The sequence below is a fragment of the Theropithecus gelada genome, chromosome 8, assembly GCF_003255815.1.
Source record: "Theropithecus gelada isolate Dixy chromosome 8, Tgel_1.0, whole genome shotgun sequence".
In the NCBI taxonomy this organism is placed as follows: domain Eukaryota; kingdom Metazoa; phylum Chordata; class Mammalia; order Primates; family Cercopithecidae; genus Theropithecus; species Theropithecus gelada.
This window is the reverse complement of record NC_037676.1, coordinates 22120247-22140426: the sequence shown is the minus strand read 5'-3', so window position 1 is coordinate 22140426 and position 20180 is coordinate 22120247. Positions and strand designations below refer to the sequence as shown.

Sequence of the window (20180 nt, the reverse complement as noted above, 5' to 3'; positions counted from 1 at the left end):
TTATTTTAGGATCACTTTAGGTGAAGGAAGCTTCATTGGAGCAGATTCCTTTAAAATCTTTTTCTTTCTACTTTCAGGATTGGCATCTCCTGTCTTTTTCCTGCTTCTTGGCATTTTAGCATATCTCCAGTAGGGTGTCCTCGAATTCTGAATACCAATTTACGCCAGATTATTGTCATTAGTGTCCTGGCTGCTGCTGTTTCACTTTTATATTTTTCTGTTATCATAATCCGAAATAAGTATGGGCGACTAACCAGAGACAAGAAATTTCAAAGGTAAGGGATAAAAACATTTGCCTTCTAGACCAGAAGCCATACCTTCTGTCTTACCTGTTTTAGGCTGCTGAAACAGAATTCCATAGACTGGATGGCTTATCAACAACAGCAATTTGTTTCTCACTGTTCTAGAGGTTGGGAAATCCACGATCAAGGTGCCATAGGTTTTGTGTGTGGTGAGGGCCTGATTCCTTGTTCTGAGATGAGGAGGTCTTCTTGCTGTGTCCTCACATGATGGAAAGGGGCGAGGAGGCTCCCTGAGGTTTCTGCCCTCATGAACTAATCACCCCCCTGGGACCCCACCTCCTAATAGCATCACATTGGTGATTAGGTCTCCAACATACGAATTTTGGGGGTCCACAAACATTCAGACCATAACAATCATTTCGTGACTTCACAACGTTTGACTTTAGGTTGGAATTTAAGGAACTGTAGGAACTAGATTCTGTACCATATACATCATGGCATGAACAGTTAAACCATTTGAAACTAGTTAACTGCTAACTACCAAATCCATATTATAAGAGGCCCTGGAATAATTATTTATGCATAAGCGTCTCCTGTAACATATTTTAAGCTGATTTTTGAGTTGGCAGTTTAGAAGTAGAATTTTGCATTTTGGAATTTGTGTGAACTTCTGTAAAGAAGTGTGTGTCTGATTTAGATTATCTTTATCATTATCACTTGTTTTCTTTCGACTCTTCAATTATTCGACAGTTGTATTAACGTTATAATGAGGCTGCTACATAGCTTAGAAATTATGACTTGGTGTTCGTTGCATTTTTTCTGTTAGGCATAAGATGATATTCTCTGTCTAAATCAAAGCGTACGTGTGTTTCTATCTAAGGTACCTGGCACGAGTTACCGACATTGAAGCTACAGACACCAATAACCCCAGTGTGAACTACGGGATTGTGGTGGACTGTGGTAGCAGTGGCTCTCGAGTATTTGTCTATTGCTGGCCAAGGCATAATGGCAATCCACGTGATCTGTTGGATATCAGGCAAATGAGGGATAAAAACCGAAAGCCAGTGGTCATGAAGATAAAACCGGGTATGTAAATGAGACTATCTGCCTGGTAACCAGGGTGCATCCCGTCATTCTCCACAGCGTCTTTCATATCGTTCTCTTTCTGCACCCTCATAGCCCTGAGTCACATCTCACACCGGGACCTGATGGGTCTCCTTGTTTCACTTTCTTTTCCCTTTTCTGTCCATTTTGCATAGGGTGACTAACACCTTGATAAAACATCCAAACAGACATGTCTTTTTGTCTCCTGTAGCATTTTAATAGTGCCTTACTCATAGTATCTACTTAGATGGTTGCTGGTTGGCATTAACTATGGAGAGTTTTTTTCCTATTTAGTAGTCATTGGTCTCTATCGTTGTAGTCATTGGTCTCTATCGTTAATGACAAAGTAATTTCAGATAACTCATGAAAATCTATAATATGTTGGCATATATTTTTCATTTTTAAAAATTGCTGGCCAAATATAGTTCTAGTCATCTAGATTGTTTGGTGAGTGTGACCACAGAACTTAGAGCTAATAATAATTATGTATAGTTTTTAAAGATACTATAATTTCTAAGCCAGTGTGACATGTAAAAGTTTAGATTTGGCTTCCTTATTAGGTAATTTATGTCAATGGTGCTCTTTTTTCTGTGTCATCACCATTTCCATGGACAGCAGCTTCTGTCAGGAGCATTTAGAATGGGAGATACTGGGAGTGCCTTGAATCAAGCTTTTTATGTCTTGATAGTTGATCACTGATTTCAAACAGTGGACCACTGATCTTAATAGAGATGCAGCACTTTTATTTCATCTTTCTAATGTATTAAAGTAGTAAAATATCAAATGCAAACAATCCAGGAAATGTATCTTGTAAATTATTAGAGAATATCGATAAATAATAATTTTATAGTTTATTATCCCCATTTCAGAAATAAAATTTAAAAGGATGTTCAGTTTAATGTGAGAAAAATGCATATCCTCATAGAAGAGTCTCCAACCACGTAGAATGGTGACCCCTTGAGTCCTCATTCTTCATGGAATAATTCAGACCCCACCTCCTCCTTCAGGCAGCCCTCAACAAGTTGATTATCCTTTGATGTGTGGGCAGCTAGGAACCAGCATATTACTCAGAAAATCTAAAGTCTGTACCTCACTTTTCAGGTTAAAGAGAGAACCTACTCTATGTCTATATACCAGCATTATTTTATCAGAGTACATTTCCGTGTAATTTTTTAGTGAGTGTCTTTTAAGTTTAGTTGTATGTATTTCTACCCCTTAAATTTTTATGGATCCCTAATCTAGAAACATTTTTAGTTAAATTAATATTGATCAAATAAAAAATTTATGAGAAAACTATAAAAATAAAGCATTTTGCATTTCATCTAGCTTCACATACCAGGTCCCATCAGTGACTAAACAGGTCTCATGGAATAAGATGAAAACTTCCATGCCTTGGAGTTGTTTAGAACAAAGGGTCAACTACATTATCATCTTAGAGTATATACGAAAATCTCATTAAAATCAGGCTTAACATGGGTCTGTCTTGCACTATACAAAGTGTATGAAATGGAAGTCAAAATACTTTTTTATTGCACTACTCTGTCCTCAAGCATGGATTTCCATGTATAGCATTGCAGCAAAGCTCTAGAAATTTCCTTCATAGGGTCTGGCTAGTTTAGGACTTTGACTGCATTGAAATTGAATTGTATGTGGCGTCAAAAGACTTATAGTTTAGTTCATTTTTTGCTAATTCCTTTGATGAATCACTTAATCTTTGTGGGTTTCTAATTTTCTAATGTGTGAAATAAGGAATTTTTAGACTTCTAAAGTGCCCCTCATTTTTAATATTGTAGGCTAAATGACATCTAGAAATATTCATTGATGTATTCATTCATCAGATACATGCTGGGCACCTGCCATTTGCTAGGCACTGTGTTAGGTGCTGGGAGTATAAGTTTGAATAGACGCATTTTGTGCCCTTAAGGAGCTTTCAGTTGTAATGAGACAGGCAAGTAAATAGGTAATTTTGATATGGTGTAATGAATGTACATCTAGCAAAAGGAAGTAAGCATGGAATTTAACAAGAGTCGTCTTCAGGGTTCTGTTAGGGTGACTTCTATGGAGGCTGGAGCCCAGTGGTTATGCAGGAGTTAACCAGGTGAAAAGGGACAGGGAGGTGGATGGAGAAGACTCTTCCTGGTGGTGGAGTTTGAGCAAGGCCCTAAGGCCACAGTAAGGTGCACTGTGGAAATGTTAGTTCAGTGTAGCTGAAGGCGACAGAAGAAACATGGGAAGAGATAAGGGTGGGTGAGTTATGCAGAGCAGGATGTGCTGTTCTGGAGTTGAGCCTTATCTGGAGGGCACTGAACCACAAAAAGAATTGGAAGCCTGAAGAGGCATCATTTGGGTCGGGAATGGTGGGGAGATGGTCAGGATCAGAGGGTGGGATGTGCTGTGGCAGGCTGGCAGAAAGTGTGTCCAAAGGGATGAGGAGTAAAGTCATGTGAGAGGCACCAAGGAGAGGGCATCTATGAAACCCAGGTTGTGTGTTGGGATGAGGGAGAGGGACTTCATTTAAGACCCTGGCTTGGGCCACTGGGTGCCCAGCACTGATAACCTCGGAGGGAGGTAACCGGTGGTGAGACCAGGTTTGTAGCGAAAGTTGAATTCAGATTTTGCCATGATGTGTTGGGGGTGGCTGCAAGGACACGCACGGGCAGTGTCTGGTGGACAGTTACCCCACGCTCACCTGGAGGCTAATGAGCGCTGCATGGCCAGTAGCACAGTTAGGAGTTCGTGGCATGCTGATGGTGATAGCGGCCTCAGGAGGTACTGAGCTCACCTGGCGAGATGGGGAGCACGTTTCTTGAGGGCGGGCAAGAGCCCATCCGCATGGCAGTGACACACAGCAGATGCTCAGTCAGGTCTGTGTGCTTTGATGAAGAAGAAAAGGACATAGCACTGAATAGTGCCACCAACGTTTAAGTAAGGTCTGCAGAAGAAGTTGCTAGAGGGTTAGGAAAAACTAAGAAAGTATAATGTGTAGCATGATTTCCCTAAAACTAGCACTTTGAAGAAGCATCACATGTTATAGCTAAAATATCTGCTTCTTAACTAAAATATCCTGTTTCTCTAGGCATTTCAGAATTTGCTACCTCTCCAGAGAAAGTCAGTGATTACATTTCTCCACTTTTGAACTTTGCTGCAGAGCATGTGCCACGGGCAAAACACAAAGAGACACCTCTCTACATTCTCTGCACAGCTGGAATGAGAATCCTCCCTGAAAGGTGATCCTCCACAGAAGGGCAAGGGCGAGGGTGGGCTCCTGAAGGGGAGAAGGGGTGTTCTCCTCCCCCCTCCTCCTGCTCTCCATCATCATCGTCATCGTCAAAAGGAAAACATTCAAAATTCTTTCTTCAAATCTGGAATAGTATCAGAACTCTTCCTTTAGCCAGAATCTAGCAAATAGTCTTTAATTGACTTAGGACTATAGTCAACTGTAAAGTTGTCATTTTTAAAAATCTCATCTATTTTATGTAGTTAAGGAATGCTTGCAGTTGCAGTTTTACATCTAGATATCACGTAATTCACACAACTTGTTCATTTTGGAAATTCATTCCTAATATCTTTCCAACGAATTTCTTTGTTTTTAAAATTAACTGTTTCATACAAGATATACCAGAGCCCTGGTTTGTTTTTTGTTTTTGTTTTTTTGTTTTGTTTTGTTTTTTCTTTTCTAAACAGAAGATATCAAGCTGTAATCTTTTAATTTGTAAATGTTTTTGTTGCCTGACAGCCAGCAGAAAGCTATTCTGGAAGACCTTCTGACCGATATTCCCGTGCACTTTGACTTTCTGTTTTCTGACTCTCATGCAGAAGTAATTTCTGGGAAACAAGAAGGTTGGTATATTGGTCTTCAGTTTAAAATTTGGGACAGTATTCCTTTAAATCCTCCCCATTTTCACGAGCGTACCCTTTGTTACACTCCTATTATCTTAACATTTGGGAAATAATAGACTTGAAATATTACAATTTTTAAATAACTAAACCAGTTTCTTACATGACTAGTCTTTGTTGCCCAGACATTAAGCCATTGAAAAATAACTATTTGTCTTCACCACATGTAGGGACATAGCTTGATGTAAACTCACTTTGATAGAAAAGGCTTGTGTGTCTTGCCTCAGTTGTGTGGCTTCCTGGGACTTTGATCATTATTAAGCTGTTGGAGCTTCTTCTCAACTTTGATACACTGAGAAATATCAAATCTTTGTTCTATTTTCAAAGAAATAATTCTCCTTGAGAATGAAATGTCAAGTCAATGAAATTATTTGGGGTATAGCTTGCTAGAAATGTATACCAAAAAGTATTTCAAAAGTCATGTGTCATTTCAGCATTAATACTTCCTATGTGAAAGACACTGTAGAAAATATAAAAATGGGGTGAAATTTACACATTGCCATTCAGCTGCTTACAAACAAATGAGCTATACAATTAGCTGTTCTATGAGGGTTTTAGGTACCAGAAAAAAGATAGGAAAAAATACCACAGGCGTTCTTAAGAGGGAGGCATTTTTTTTTCCAGCTAGGGCCATGTTGGAGAAAGTGACATCTGAACTGCACCTCAAGGGAGGGGATAGTTCTTAATAGAACGTGCCAGAGCATGGGAAGGGTGGGGCTCTGAGGGAGGGGCAGGAAGCACAGGCCAGGCAGAAGAAAGGACTTGACTCAGGACAGGTTGGAAAGAGGGCACTGTAGACAAAGAAACAAAAATGTTTTAGTGTGGGTGGTGGGCCTTCTGGAAGGAGTGGCGGGAATGTTAGCGATTGGCTGGCTCTTGAATTATCAGTCCAGGAATTTGGACTTCTTTCTGTAGAGGAGTCCAATGCAGAGAGTAGAGCAGGTGGCAACAGGAATAGGGGCAGAGATGGATTAGATTGGCTACCCCCCATCTGTAATGGTTCAAATCAAGGTGGCAATGAAAACCAGGTGTAGGGAATGTGAAACTAGAATCAGATTTGTCAGCTGAGTGAATGGAGGGATAAAGGAAAAAGTAGAAGATACCTTGAAATTTTTTTTCGTTTTTTTGTTTTGTTTTGTTTTGTTTTTTTGAGATGGAGTTTCGCTCTTTCGCCAGGCTAGAGTGCAGTGGCGCGATCTTGACTTACCGCAACCTCCACCTCCCAGGTTCAAGCGATTGTCCTGCCTCAGCCTCCCAAGTAGCTGGGACTACAGGTGCCCGCCACCACGCCCAGCTAATTTTTATGTTTTCAGTAGAGATGGGGTTTCACCTTGTTGGCCAGGATAGTCTCAATCTCTTGAACTCATGATCCACCTGCCTCGGCCTCCCAAAGTGCTGGGATTACAGGCATGAGCCACCATGCCCAGCCAATACCTTGATGTAAAACTTGACAAGTTTAACATCATAAAAGTGAAAATTCCAGTATTTTGAAACAACTCATAAGTTTCTAAAGAAAACTAGCACCTAGCGTATTGTATTTTCAACCTATGTAGATGGTATAACTATAAGCATTAAAGTTGAGAGTTCTTGGAAAGCCATTTGGAGTAATAAAAACATCAGTAGCAAGGTGTTATTTCAGATGATTTTACAGGTTATCAGGGAATGAAATAAATGAGACGTTTGTACAGACTGCGCTGATAAGAGTTACACAAAATGTTTTAAAACTTTTTCTTCTCTTCACCCTGTAAATGTCTGTAGGTGTGTATGCTTGGATTGGCATTAATTTTGTCCTTGGACGATTTGAGCATATTGAAGATGGTAAGTGTCGTGTTGCCAGCAAATGTATCTAGTTGGAAATTGGTGCTTTTCTGTTTAATCCAAAGGCTGAAAAAAGAGCTAAGCTTTGTGACACGTCTAAGCGTGTAGGAGTAGAATGAGAGGAGCTGCAGTTGAACATAATTCAACTTGATTTTAGTTGGGGGGAGTAGACTGGGTTTGTCTGAATATGCTTGAAATAGACCATGAAAAGAAGGTGACTCTTCAGAAGAGCCCAGTTCTCTGGATTAGTTCTGTTCCAATGAACACTTTCTGTTCTTTCCAGATGATGAGGCAGTTGTGGAAGTTAACATTCCTGGAAGTGAAAGCAGTGAAGCCATTGTCCGTAAAAGGACAGCGGGCATTCTCGACATGGGCGGCGTGTCGACTCAGATAGCGTACGAAGTCCCCAAAACTGTAAGCTTTGCGTCCTCACAGCAGGTCATTATCTGTACAAATTTCCTTCTGTTTGGTTTGGTTTTCATTTAACATGTGTCCATCGTTCTTGTTTTGTTTTCTGAGTCTGAACACATCTTTACTGTGCTTGCTGAGGTGCCGCCTCTCAACCCAGGAGAAAGGAGACAGGAGGAACAAGGCAGACCTCAGCTGAGCCGCTTGTGTGTGTTCATTGAAATCAGCTGGTTTGTTTTCTGACCGTAGTTTTTCTTTGGTATATACACAGTCGCATGCTTGAGTTTCTGTTTATGTTTTCTCTTCAGTCACGTCTTTTCTCAACAGATTTTATAAAATGTCACATAATAATATCTGATTTTTTAAGTTAGAATTTGGGGAAATTCTTTTTTTTTTAATGGTTCAGACTTTGAGCTTCCTTGGGGAGGATTGAGGTTTGTATCCACTGCTTCCACATCTTTCAACTGGGGGTTTCCCCGAACTGTTCTCCACCCTGTTCTGTGGCCTCTCAGTTGCTGCCTGGGCAACCTTGTGTGGAGAACCCGGCACAGTTTCCGGATGTATTTCTGAATTGCTACACGTCTTTATTACTCCATTTGTGTTCAGCTGTAGATTAACACCAAAGCCTAGCTTCCTGCATTTTCCCCTCAAAGGTGGGAGGCAGCATAGTGTGGCGCGGAGGGGAGGGTTCAAAGTGAGACGGTGGAGCTAGACAGGCCTGGGTTTCTTCATTATCCTCCTCCTCACTAGTTGTGGGACCTTATGCGAGTCATGTACCTTTAAGCTGGTTTCTTCATCTGTAAATGTGAATGAAAGTACCTACAACATGGTGTTGTAAGAAGGTTTAAATGAGATAATGCATCCAGTGTATCTGTGCACTGCCAGGCAGCTAGTATGTTCTCAATAAATGTTACTGACATCTTTATTAAGCTTCTTGGAAACATACTTTGTAAATTCAAGTATTAGAATTTGTGTTTCCTACCTCCCATTCCAGACATGCCTCTAGAGACTGTTATGCTCTTTGTAAAAAATCATGTTTTCCCTTCTCAATATAAAGTAAAAAAAATACATAGAAATAATGTTTGGAACAAATACTGAAAAATCAAGATTAAGAATTTCCCATGGATTCATCATCTAAAAAAGCCCTTGTTAGCCTTTTAATGAATTGCTTTTCTTTTTTTTTTCTACTCATAGTTTTAAAAAATATGGTTGTGATCGTCTTAATTTATGTGATTTTTGTCCTTTATTTAACACTGCATGAGCATGTTCCTCCGTAAGCTATTGATTACTGTAATTAACCTTCCCTTGCTAGTATATATTTAGATGACATCTAGTTTTTTCTGCCATAGAATGACAAAGGACATATTTGCATATAGAAACATTTCCATGTTTAGGTTTATTTCCACAGCATAGGATTACATAAATAAATAATGTCAGAGGGTATGAACTGTTTGGCTCACTTCCTCTTTCAAAAAGTTGTAACAGTATCACAAATTTGCAGCCCATCTGAAATTTCCTGAATCAGAATTCTCATACTGAATTATGAAGGATGCTTAGAAGGGTCTTTGGGAAGTGCAGAAGCAGATGTTTTTGTCCCTCTTAGATGAGACTGTTTTTAGACCCTTGTTTTTAGTAGGAGGTTAAAGTAGCTTAAGCTATTAAAGTTTGTTATGCTTATGTTTGCAGGAAGAAGTAGCTAAAAACTTGTTAGCTGAATTTAACTTGGGATGTGATGTTCACCAAACTGAGCATGTGTATCGAGTCTATGTGGCCACGTTTCTTGGGTTTGGTGGCAATGCTGCTCGACAGAGATACGAAGACAGAATATTTGCCAACACCATTCAAAAGAACAGGTAAAGCACCTTTCACTCCTTGGCAGTCACTTGCAAACCGAGGTCTCCCCTCCTAAAAAACAGACCCAGGCAAAGCAGGAAGAACTCAATTAGCAAAAGTGTGTTGCACTGTTAGCTTTTTATTCCCCCACTAGCTGAGCAGGGAGAAGAGATGAAAGCACACCAGGGTCCTGCCTTCGGCCCTGTGTCCCACGTGCCCTGAAGGAGGTGCGTGCGTGCTCTCTCTCACCCGCATCTCAACTGATGGATTAGAAATTTCACTATCAGACTATAGAATAGTTTGGAGCCCTGAGTGATGCTACTCATGATGCAGAGTCCTTGGAAAACCCAGTATCTGGAGCACTCCTGGTGTCCTGGAGGCCTCAGGTAGTGTGTTGTCTTGTTGTTGCTGAGGAGATTGAAATATGTGATGTTCTGGAGACTGTATGGATGAACCAGCCTGTGCAGCTAGTTAGTGGATAAAAACCATCGTGAAGGGAATTAGTCAAGAGAAATAAATTATCTAGAAGAGTCAGAGTTAGTGGCTTTTAAATTTAGCAATGAAGCTTTAAAAAATGAGTGTATGTAGAATTGTGGTATAGAAAATATATAAAACAAAACAGCACTCTATTGGTTTAAATTGACTTTATAAGTGTAAGTATATAGCAATTATTTATTTGAAATTTGTAAGAACAGAAAAGCTATTTGGATGAATACAAAAAATCTGACTCTGGGGTTATGTAAGCTATCCCATTTATTACTGTGTTTTATTTGTTTGTTTATTTTGATGAAACAATTTTGAGGGGAAAAAATCCTGATTCATTGAGCTAAGAGATTGTATACTTCATTGATTAATCTTAGTAAACCTGTGAAGGCCTGAACTTGAAAAAAGACCAAGTTGGAGCTGTTCAGTACATTTACCACAAAGTCATGTGTGTAAATAGGAAAAGCAATAAAAACCTTTTCCTATGTCTGAATAGTTTTAATTATAAAATTGATAGTCCCATGGATTTGTATTTTTAATTGGCATTTAGCATATCTTGGTATAATCATTTTTATAGTAGTCTTAAACTAGAAATATTTTATAAACAACATTTGAAATATATTTTTTCCGAAACCTTAATTTTTACTCATTGGTTTTAATGTCAGAAAGCTTTATATAATGGATAGTTTAGTAATACTTCTTAATTTAGATATAGGAAAACTAAAAATAATAGCATGAAATATATATTTGGCTACTCTTTGACTTTTATAATAATTACAAATGTTTCATATATCATGAAGTGAGTATTGAAATACACATTTATCTGTTTACCATTTGTAGTGGTGATTACTTTTTTTTAATTAAGTGAACATTTTTATGGCAAAGACCTTAATTTATTACATTCAACTGCATGATGAGTAACCCTGATCTGAGGAATGCACAACTTGTGAGTGAAGTGAAAAGTGAAAACTTGACTGTTGGTGATGAATACTGAATTCTGACCATGCTTAACTCTACCAGTTCAATACCTGTCAGGCCCCTGTGATTTCACAGTATCCAACACCAACATCACTTGACATTTCGTGAGCTCCTCTCTGTTTCTTACTGCTTTAAGGCGTGCACACACAATAGGATGACAGATGTTCACTCCCAGAAATTTCATTAGCAAGTAATAAACCTAGTGCCTTTCAGTTAACAAAACTAATGTTTATTTTCTACAGGGCTTCTCAGAGCCCATCATGCAATGGAAACTGCTGTCTGCTGCATTTGGGACCCATAGCTGATCAAGAAAAAAAATAAGTTGAAACAGAATCATAAAAATAGAGCCAGGCCTTAAACATTCTGTCTTAACTTCTGTATTCATTTGCTAATCCTTTACTCTGAACCAAGGTCTGTTTTTAGACTCCATCCTTTCTTCGGCTTGCACTGCACCCCTCATTGAGATACCAGTTTGTCTTTGTTTAAAGAACACTGAGTTCTTAAAGAGATTTGCAAAGCAATTTGATACCAAATCCTTTTAGACGTTTGCTAATTTTTCCCAGTTTTAAAAATCCTGCCCACACCTGGTTTGATAATTTTCTAGTAACTTGACCTTAGTTTTCTAAAGCATCTAACCTGCTATGCCCAGGACCAGATCTTGTCACAGTCACGTTCCTTCCATCTGTATTAGGTAAAATCACAAGCACTAGTGGCAAAAATGGGGCTGGCAACAGCACAGTTGCCTTGTGCCCAGCAACTGGGAACGTCAGGCCCAGTTGCCAGGATCATCAGGTAATCGGATAGGTCATCTAACTGGCCTCTGGTAGCCTGTCTGCTGCAGACAAATTTGTATCCTGACTCTCCAAGAAAGTCTTAAGTGTGTATTTTCCTAACTAATTATCTCGGAACCCTTTTCTGTTCCACAGACACCGTCCTGCAGGTCTCATGTCCCACAGAGCGTATTTTGAGAAACACTGGTTTGCAGCCACTTCTTGAAAACACAGTTTTCTGTAGGACTCACAATAAAGTTTCTTGTTTTGCCATAGGCTCCTGGGTAAACAGACTGGTCTGACTCCTGATATGCCGTACCTGGACCCCTGCCTCCCCCTAGATATTAAAGATGAAATCCAGCAAAATGGACAAACCATATACCTACGAGGGACTGGAGACTTTGACCTGTGTCGAGAGACTATCCAGCCTTTCATGAATAAAACAAACGAGACCCAGACTTCCCTCAATGGGGTCTACCAGCCCCCAATTCACTTCCAGAACAGTGAATTCTATGGCTTTTCCGAATTCTACTACTGCACCGAGGATGTGTTACGAATGGGGGGAGACTACAATGCTGCTAAATTTACTAAAGCTGCAAAGGTACCCTTGAGAGACGCCATCTGCTCCGCATGCTTTTGAGAGACCAGCGTGGACGGTGACGGGTTGTGTCCTCACTTCACACTGGCAGGGAAGGATGGAGTGTGGAAGGCTGCACTGCAGCATGTTGGAATCCTGTTCTCTCTGCTTGGAGGGAGGTTGAATAGTCACAGCAGAAGTAAAAAATGTACTGTAAGCTGACTTCTGCCCACCACTCCATTAGCTACCCTGGTCATCAGTTACCTCCAAATTACAGTGTTTTATGTCATTTTTATGCTTTGCTGCCATCTGACAATTCTCCTACTAGCCTTCCCGCTCCCTGACCTGCCAGGACACTCCTGTTCTTGTGTTCTCTCTGCCTTCCTGACACACCTTAAACTTAGGTGATGCCAGACTTCCACACTTAGCCCCTCACCTTCAGGTTCTTGGATGGTCTCATCCATGCTCAGGGTTTGCTGCTGCCTCTCAAGAAGAGGCTCCAATCCTGACCCCTGCCCAGTTGCCTGCTAGATTCCATAGCTCCAGACAAACCCACCATTTTCTCTCCATTCTGTTCCTGTTGTTCTCTCTTAGTTAATGGCATCACCAACCATCCAGTCCCCCTCCCTGCAGCCTAGGAGTCATGGACTTCTCCCTCTAACCAATTCATGTCTCTATACACCCCAGTGTAATCAGTCACAAATGTAATATTTTATCTCCCAAGTGTTCCTCAAACCCATCTTGAAGCACAGAGCACTGTATGCTGTAATCATGTCAAACAGCTGGCTTCCCTCGTGCTCTCCACGACTTCTCCTCTGTGTCCATGTTCATGTTCCTGAAGCGCCTATGCTGAGCCCTTTCTCAAGGCCAAGTGCTTTTTCCTTGAGCTCCCTGTCACCCAGGCCCATCTCCCACATCTCTCAGCAGTGTCTTCATCCTTTAAAGAGAGGTCGGGATGGTAGCCACCTCGAGGAGTTAAGTATTACACTGAGAAGATGCACTTACACAATGCTCAATAAAAGTTACTAATATTATAACAAATAACTTCAGGAAATAGTGGGATCTCTTTCCCTTCTGTTAAAGACAAAAGCCTTTTGTTTTGATTTTCCCAGTAGCTTGTACTGTGTCCTCCGCAGGTACAGGATTTAGTTTGAAGTAGCTAAAATACTGCTTCACTTTTCCAAAAATGTATGTCTGTACCATGCAGTCATGGAGGGAGAAACTAAACAGTTTTGGAGAGGTTGGTTGTGTACAGCAAAGCTCTCTTTAACAATACCTGGACAAAATTTTAAGGCAAAGCATTGTGTTTGCGAATCAGTAAGTATTCCCTGAGTGTTTGCGTATATCTTGCATTTATTGTATGTTAAGCTTGTGTGTTTCCTAATGGGAAGGATATGCTTGTTACAAATATAAATTTGGTAAACCATTTTTAAAGTGAGAATTTTAATAAGCCTTTAGTAGTGATTTATTTTGGTAAATTTGTTTTCAGGATTATTGTGCAACAAAGTGGTCCATTTTGCGGGAACGCTTTGACCGAGGACTGTACGCCTCTCATGCTGACCTCCACAGGCTTAAGTAAGTACTAGAAGATCAAGCCCAGGGCACTCTTAAGAACCATAATTCAGTGTTGGCCCCACTGGCTGGCCACACCCTGGCCTCAATCCAGCTTCTCCTCACTCACTGGTCTTCCCATCTACCCTGGACCCCTTTCAAACGGGACAAATACTTGTGCCCAGACATATTCCATATCTTTTTTGTTTTAGTCACTTTTACTGTCTCTTCCGTCTGAAATTCCCATGTTCATACCTTTGCTTGTTCAAGTCCTGCCCAGACATCAGAGTCCAGTCAGAGGCTGTCCCTTTCCAGTCTTGCTGTGTCCCCTCAATCAGACTTCATCCCTTTCTCTGAGTCTCAGGAATTCATCCTACTTCGTTAATGCATTTTATCATGTTCTGCTTTGTTTTTCTGTTGCTTTTTAAAAATCTCCTTTCATCGTAAGTCACTTCAGTGCAGACACTGCATCTTACTAATTATTCTATCTTACTACTTGCTTAGCACAGTGGCCAAAAGTAAACCTCTAATAAATATTTAGAGTCATAGAATATCAGAGCTGAAAAGAACCTTCCTACCATCTCATTTTATAATCAACTGAGGTACAAAGAGGTTGGAACCTGTTCAGTATTCATTCGGGGAATGAATGGTGAAATGCCAGAGGGAAAAGAAATCTGTCTCAGGGACATATGACATTACGCCGAGACCGGGTTCATGCACTAACTGATTTGACAGGTGGACTGCTCCATGTTGTGGGACTAGGGATGTGAACCAAGTACATCAACCTTGAAACGCACGCAGTGGGTTTGGGAGAGCCGGCCTGAGGAAGCCCCTGCCCCACGGCTGCCCGGAGAGGGAAGGATTGTCTGTGTGCCTGCTGTCTTGACAGAGCAAGTCAGTCTGACTTGCCTTTGTGCTTGCCGTTTGTAGGTATCAGTGCTTCAAATCGGCCTGGATGTTTGAGGTGTTTCATAGGGGCTTCTCATTTCCTGTCAACTATAAAAGCTTAAAGACTGCCTTGCAAGTTTATGACAAGGAGGTTCAGTGGACCCTTGGAGCCATCCTCTACAGGACCCGCTTTCTACCATTAAGGTAGGGCTGTGAATTTGGTAGCAAGAATCAAAAAGATGCTTTTCTGCAGTTACAGTGCCTCATGGCAGCTATGGCCTGTGCCTGTTTGGGGCATTGCTATTAGAGCCAGCCACAGCAGAATTGTGGGGACAGTGATGCTTGCTTTTGGTCTTGCCCCCTCCCCACAAGTACTTCCTCCTTTCCCACCCTACCATCCTGTAATACACAGCCCTCCTGTCCTACTGCCCTGTGTTTGGTTATTCTCAACTGTCTGTTCCCCAACCCTGGTAAAAGGTCAGTTCTGGAGTTCTTTTTTTTTTTTTCTTTTTTTTTTTTTTTTTTTTTTTTTTTCCTTTTTGTGGAGAACAGGGTCTCGCTATATTACCCAGGCAGGTCTCGAACTCCTGAGCTCAAGCTATCCTCCCGCCTCTGCCTCCCTGAGAGCTGGGATTACAGGCGTGATTATGACTTAGGCCTCTTTTCCAAATACTGTTTTTAAATGCATGTGTAAATACATAGGATTATAGAAGAAACCATCATATTGAAATAATATTCATCAAAATATTACAGAAAACAAGTTTGTGATACTGTGATATGTGTTCTTCTTTATTAACATATTAAATAACAGGATCTGGCAGCAGAATTAGCACTTTCTGTAATTTGTTTAGGCAATGAGCGTCAGTGACATTTTTAGGCATTAGTGGTACCATAATGTGATGTGAAAGATCTGTGATTTTCATTAGTAACAAAGTTGCAGGTGCTGCCAACGCTAATGATAGTTTGTTGTCTGCATTTCTGGTCAAAGAAATGCTACATTCAGTCAGCGCTTGGGTATAACAAAGATGTGCATTTTTCCCCATTCACGTTTGCAGATCTGCTGTCAGTTGACCTGTGGTATGAACCCGAGTTACCAGATAGATGAGATATTTGCTCTTCCTCCCACCCCCTTCATTTAATTGAGCATTTCTCAGTGACCCTTTTAACTGGGTTAACTGTAAAAATAGTGAGTCATGGGTGTTACTGATCACAAGCATGCAGTTTGTTTACACGTTGACTACTTTGTGTCAGCAAATCCCTCACGACTCTTCTAAATTCCTCTGATTTTGGTTACCCAAATTATAATGACAGACTTCAGAGTATACTTTCAGGTGTTATCTCATTGACACTTAGAAATTCCCTGCATTGGGCTGTTCTGTTCTCCATTTCAGAGGTAGGGTTGCAGTTCCTGAAGTACAGCTCTGGGGCCTGGGCCCCACCATCCCCCGTGCACCGTGTCCACCCCTTTCCTTGCTTACTGTCCTGTTTGTTGTTTGGTGTTCACATGGGCAGAGACATCCAGCAGGAAGCCTTCCGGGCCAGTCACACCCACTGGCGGGGCGTCTCCTTTGTCTACAACCACTACCTGTTCTCTGGCTGCTTCCTGGTGGTGCTGCTGGCCATCCTGCTGTACCTGCTGCGGCTGCGGCGCATCCACCGGCGCACTCTGCGGAACGGCTCGGCCGCCGCCCTCTGGATGGAGGAGGGCCTTCCCACCCAGAACGCCGCGGGGACCTTGTGATCCTGTGATCTTGTGATCCGGCTCATAGCTCCACGAAGACTCAAAGACTCGAAAGGAAAAGCCATTTTTGCCTCAGGGTTTCTCCTCTTTATTTTCCTGTGGTTTTGTTTTTTATTTCCCTTTTTTGTTCCTCCAAACAAAAACAAAAAATTCATTGTTTGTAAGCCCTGCTGTCTAGAAGTATTGCATTTAGCCCTTTTGAGTACAGCTTTAAATTGAGGAGTGGGGAAAAGGGAAATTCACTTGATTTTTGCTGCACAGGGTATCTGCCAAAAATAAATGAGATTTCTGGGGTTTCCTTAAGGAATGTTAGATTTAAACAAATGCACTTTGATACCGGAGGGAGGTGGAAAGACACATTCTGTCAGTGGAGAGGGGACTGAATAGTGATGCTTTTATAGAACCAAAAAACTTACTGCCTGAAATGATAATCCTCTTTTTTCTCTGTCTTGAAAGCTCTAACCTGAAGAGGGTGATGTTTATTTTTTATTTATTGTTCAGGTCTGTTACTGTATTGTGTTCTTTGCAAATTTAAATTTTTTAAACCATGTATATCTAAAACAGAGAAATATAGGCACCAGGGGATAACCATTTATAAAAGTGATAGTGAACTATCGACTAGAGCTTTGTGTGAGTGTGTGAAAAATCTCCAGGAACCAGAGTGAGCGGAGGCAATGCTGGTTCTTCAAAAACACACACTTCAGAATTTACTGGTTCATTTTATTTGGAAAAATCCTTGTTACTATTATCTTTTCCTGACCGCAGGTAATTACTCTCCTTATTCCATATTTCAGTGGCGTTAGAACACTTTGGTTTTGAAAGAATTGGAAAAATCCTAGTTTCACCAGTTTCGGTTTTATTGGAACTAGAGCACATGCCCACTTCTTGCTCTTCGGTATTTCTCAGTGTTTCTGCTTAATGTGCCTCAGTTTCTTCCAGCTTCCAATTGGTGTTTCCACTTCCCCCACCCTCCTTAATTAAAAGTCATCTCAGCTTTTAATCATACTGGGAGACCCCACGCACAGCCTGCCGAGTGTTCTTCGTCACTGCTTTGGCTGAGGCTGTCATTGTCAGTGCCACTGTAAATCCAGAAGGGAAGAGTCTGCATCCAATACAGAAAATAAATTCACATGTGAAGGAAAAAAAAATGACAATTTAAGCCAAAATCTAAAAAGGACAATTGGATTGGCATATGTGAGATCGTGTTTTTTCACCTATTTATTTAGTTGAGAAGTTTGGGGAATTCTCATACAGTTTTTTTAGGTGGAGTTTGTTTTGTGCAAGTGTCTGTATGTGCTGTTCCCTAACTCCAGAACAGTTACATTCATGTACTTGGTAGCAGATTAGTGGGGTTGTTGCTATAACAGATAGCTGAGAATATGGAAGTGGCTTTGGAACTAGGTACTGGGCAGAGGCTGGACGAGCTTGGAGAAACAGGAGAGAAAAGACCTGTATTGCCGTGAACTGAGCATTACAGGCAGTTCTGCTGAAGGGTCAGAAGAGAAGACTAAGGGAATTCTGTCCCAATTGTGGCTCAAACTGCCTCAGGTGTGGCTTAACCTGCCTCTCTGGAAGGTAAAATGCATCTAATCCTTGAGGCAGGAGCTGTGGGGGCATGGCTCCCTCCACCTAGATTTCAAAGCATGTTACTAGCAGCCTAGGCACCCAGGCAGAGGCTTGTCACAGGGCAGAGGCTGGAGCCGGTTCATCTCCAGCAGTGCCTTGTACAGCCGCAGGGTCTCGTAGTTGTCCAGGTTATCGGGCTCCTGGAGGAGACTCTGCCTGTCTAGATTTGCCTGCATCGTATTTGTGCTTCATGGTCAAAGTTGCTAAGAAAGTGGGTGAGCTTCTGGCTACCTAATAAGTTGGTCCTGGCCACCTAATAAATTGGTCTTGGCCACCCGCCTGTGACTCCTCCTATAGGAGCCATGGATTATTGGTGGAGCTGCAGGGAGCTGGCGATGGAGCCACTAGGGGTCAACAGCAGAGACAGAAGGAAGGAAAGGAAGGGGCCACAAATGGGCGAAGTGGGCAGATGGGCACCCAGGGAGTTAGGGGACCCCCGCCTTCCAGCTCTGGACATAAAAGTCACATACCTGAGGGTCCTGAAACAAGGGCTGAGAAAACCTCGCTGCTCCAGCTGAGAGGCAGCAGTGGATTTGCCATTTTTAAACAGTTACCTGAGAAAAAAACATTGAAGAATATGCAACAGACACTATGTGTGGCCTGTAAAGCCTAGAATATTTACTAAAATATTTGCAGAAAAATTTGCTGGTCCTTTTGAGAACAATGCAGTTCAAAAAAGGATACAGACAGCAGCATCCTCTTAAATCAGGAATGTAGTTTCCATTTGTGGGAACAAAAAGGTGGACAAGAGAAGTAACCAAACTTCAATCTTAAAATATTTGTTTATGCACCAGAATTTCACTTAGCATTTTTCTGTCTAGATTATTTTCAAGATGAGTTTTCAAACAAACCAAGAGACCTGCCCCTCCCCCAAAATTGTTTAAAAAGAGACCACTCAAGGGAGTTCATTATGCTGTGTGGAGATGTCTGCAGTCGCAGCAAATCACATTCCAGAGAAGGTCTCGCGTAGGTGAAGACAGCCAGGTGCTTTCTCTAAGAGATACGGGGTGGGTGAGAGACAAGCCAGGGAGGAGCTTCATTCTAGAGAAGAATTCATATCAAGAGCTGACCAAGAAGGCAGTAAACTCTGTGTACTTGTAACAGAAGAAATTGGACTAGGAACTTGCCCAAAGCTTTATCAAGGAAAAGCATCGTGTTCAATCTTGGTAGAAACATGCCAGCAATAAGTGCTTATGTTCCATAGCCATATCATAGGCTTCTCATTTTTAAACCTCCTCCAGGAGATGTTCTCAGAGATTTCACAATCCCTCTGGGGACATTACAGTAGAAGAGAAATACATGGAATTGTACCAGTGCTTTTTGCCCATGTTCATCCTAAGCTCTGGCTTTAGGCAGTGCTTTCTGACCTGGGCAGAGTGAAGGCACTGCTGGTGGCTGAGGCCAGTGACATGGGGCCCCTGCCCAGCTGCCCTGAAGGCTGGATAGGTCCCTGTTTCCACCATCAGTTTTCCACACCTGTGTACTCTAGATTAACTCTGGATAAACAGATATTTCCATTTTAAACTCAGGCCTATACAGAGTAGTTTTCCTTAGGAGGAGCATGTATCACTTAGCAAGAAACTAAAAATGGCAAATGAGTTTTCCATCCTTTAAGGAAAAAAATCAGTTTTAGAATTCTGTGCGGTCGGTTGTGTGCAATGCAGCAAAACTACCTTTCAGTAAATTACTTAGTTATTTATTTCAGTGTTTTGTTTCTTTTGATACTGTTTCCCTTTCAATAATTAATGATGTGACCAACCAAGGAGAATTTTTTTGTTCTGTACTAAAATTGTTTTACAGTTAGGAATTATAAAAAGCAAGGGAGCATCTTTAAATGTTTTTTGTTTAAGTGATGTCTTCCATCCAAAGTAAGAATAATTCTCTCAGAAGGTCCTCGTGGTGTCATGTCACTTGCTGTATGTGGCAGCCTTACATTGCCACACTTACGTATTGAAAAATCAATAAAATGAAAGTTGATCATCCCATGGCCCGTAGACTGTGTGGGCTTGCTTCCTTGTCATCTTTGAATCTTCTTACTCATTAGAACGATGAGTTGAACTTCAGTCCAGATTCAGTGAAATACGTTGTCTGAGTGACACACACGCTTTGCATGTGTTGTGTTGGGTGTGCATACAGTGAATCACAATTGTGTGGGGTTGTGGAGAGGGCATCCACACACTCTGCAGCTCAGAAACCAGATATTTCATAAGTAGTGACCAACCCACGACGTTAAGCCATTTACCAACAATCATTGCCACTGAGAT

At 41.3% G+C, this 20180-nt stretch overlaps 1 protein-coding gene across 2 annotated transcripts in view; it reads left to right on the top strand.

Annotated features, from left to right (window-relative positions):
• Window positions 1-19903, top strand: part of ENTPD4 (ectonucleoside triphosphate diphosphohydrolase 4) — a 29017-nt gene extending 9114 nt beyond the window's left edge. Inside the window, exons 3-13 of one of the 2 annotated variants that reach the window (XM_025393267.1) lie at window positions 78-275; window positions 1123-1328; window positions 4423-4573; window positions 5083-5186; window positions 7002-7061; window positions 7345-7475; window positions 9156-9322; window positions 11810-12134; window positions 13600-13685; window positions 14592-14753; window positions 16062-19903. In XM_025393267.1, the coding sequence (XP_025249052.1) occupies window positions 78-275; window positions 1123-1328; window positions 4423-4573; window positions 5083-5186; window positions 7002-7061; window positions 7345-7475; window positions 9156-9322; window positions 11810-12134; window positions 13600-13685; window positions 14592-14753; window positions 16062-16290 (1819 nt within the window). In that variant the 3' untranslated portion in view covers window positions 16291-19903. Of the gene's footprint in view, window positions 1-77; window positions 276-1122; window positions 1329-4422; window positions 4574-5082; window positions 5187-7001; window positions 7062-7344; window positions 7500-9155; window positions 9323-11809; window positions 12135-13599; window positions 13686-14591; window positions 14754-16061 lie in introns of both variants that reach the window. The other variant, XM_025393265.1, reaches the window with a different exon arrangement.
• Window positions 19904-20180: the final 277 nt, after the last annotated feature.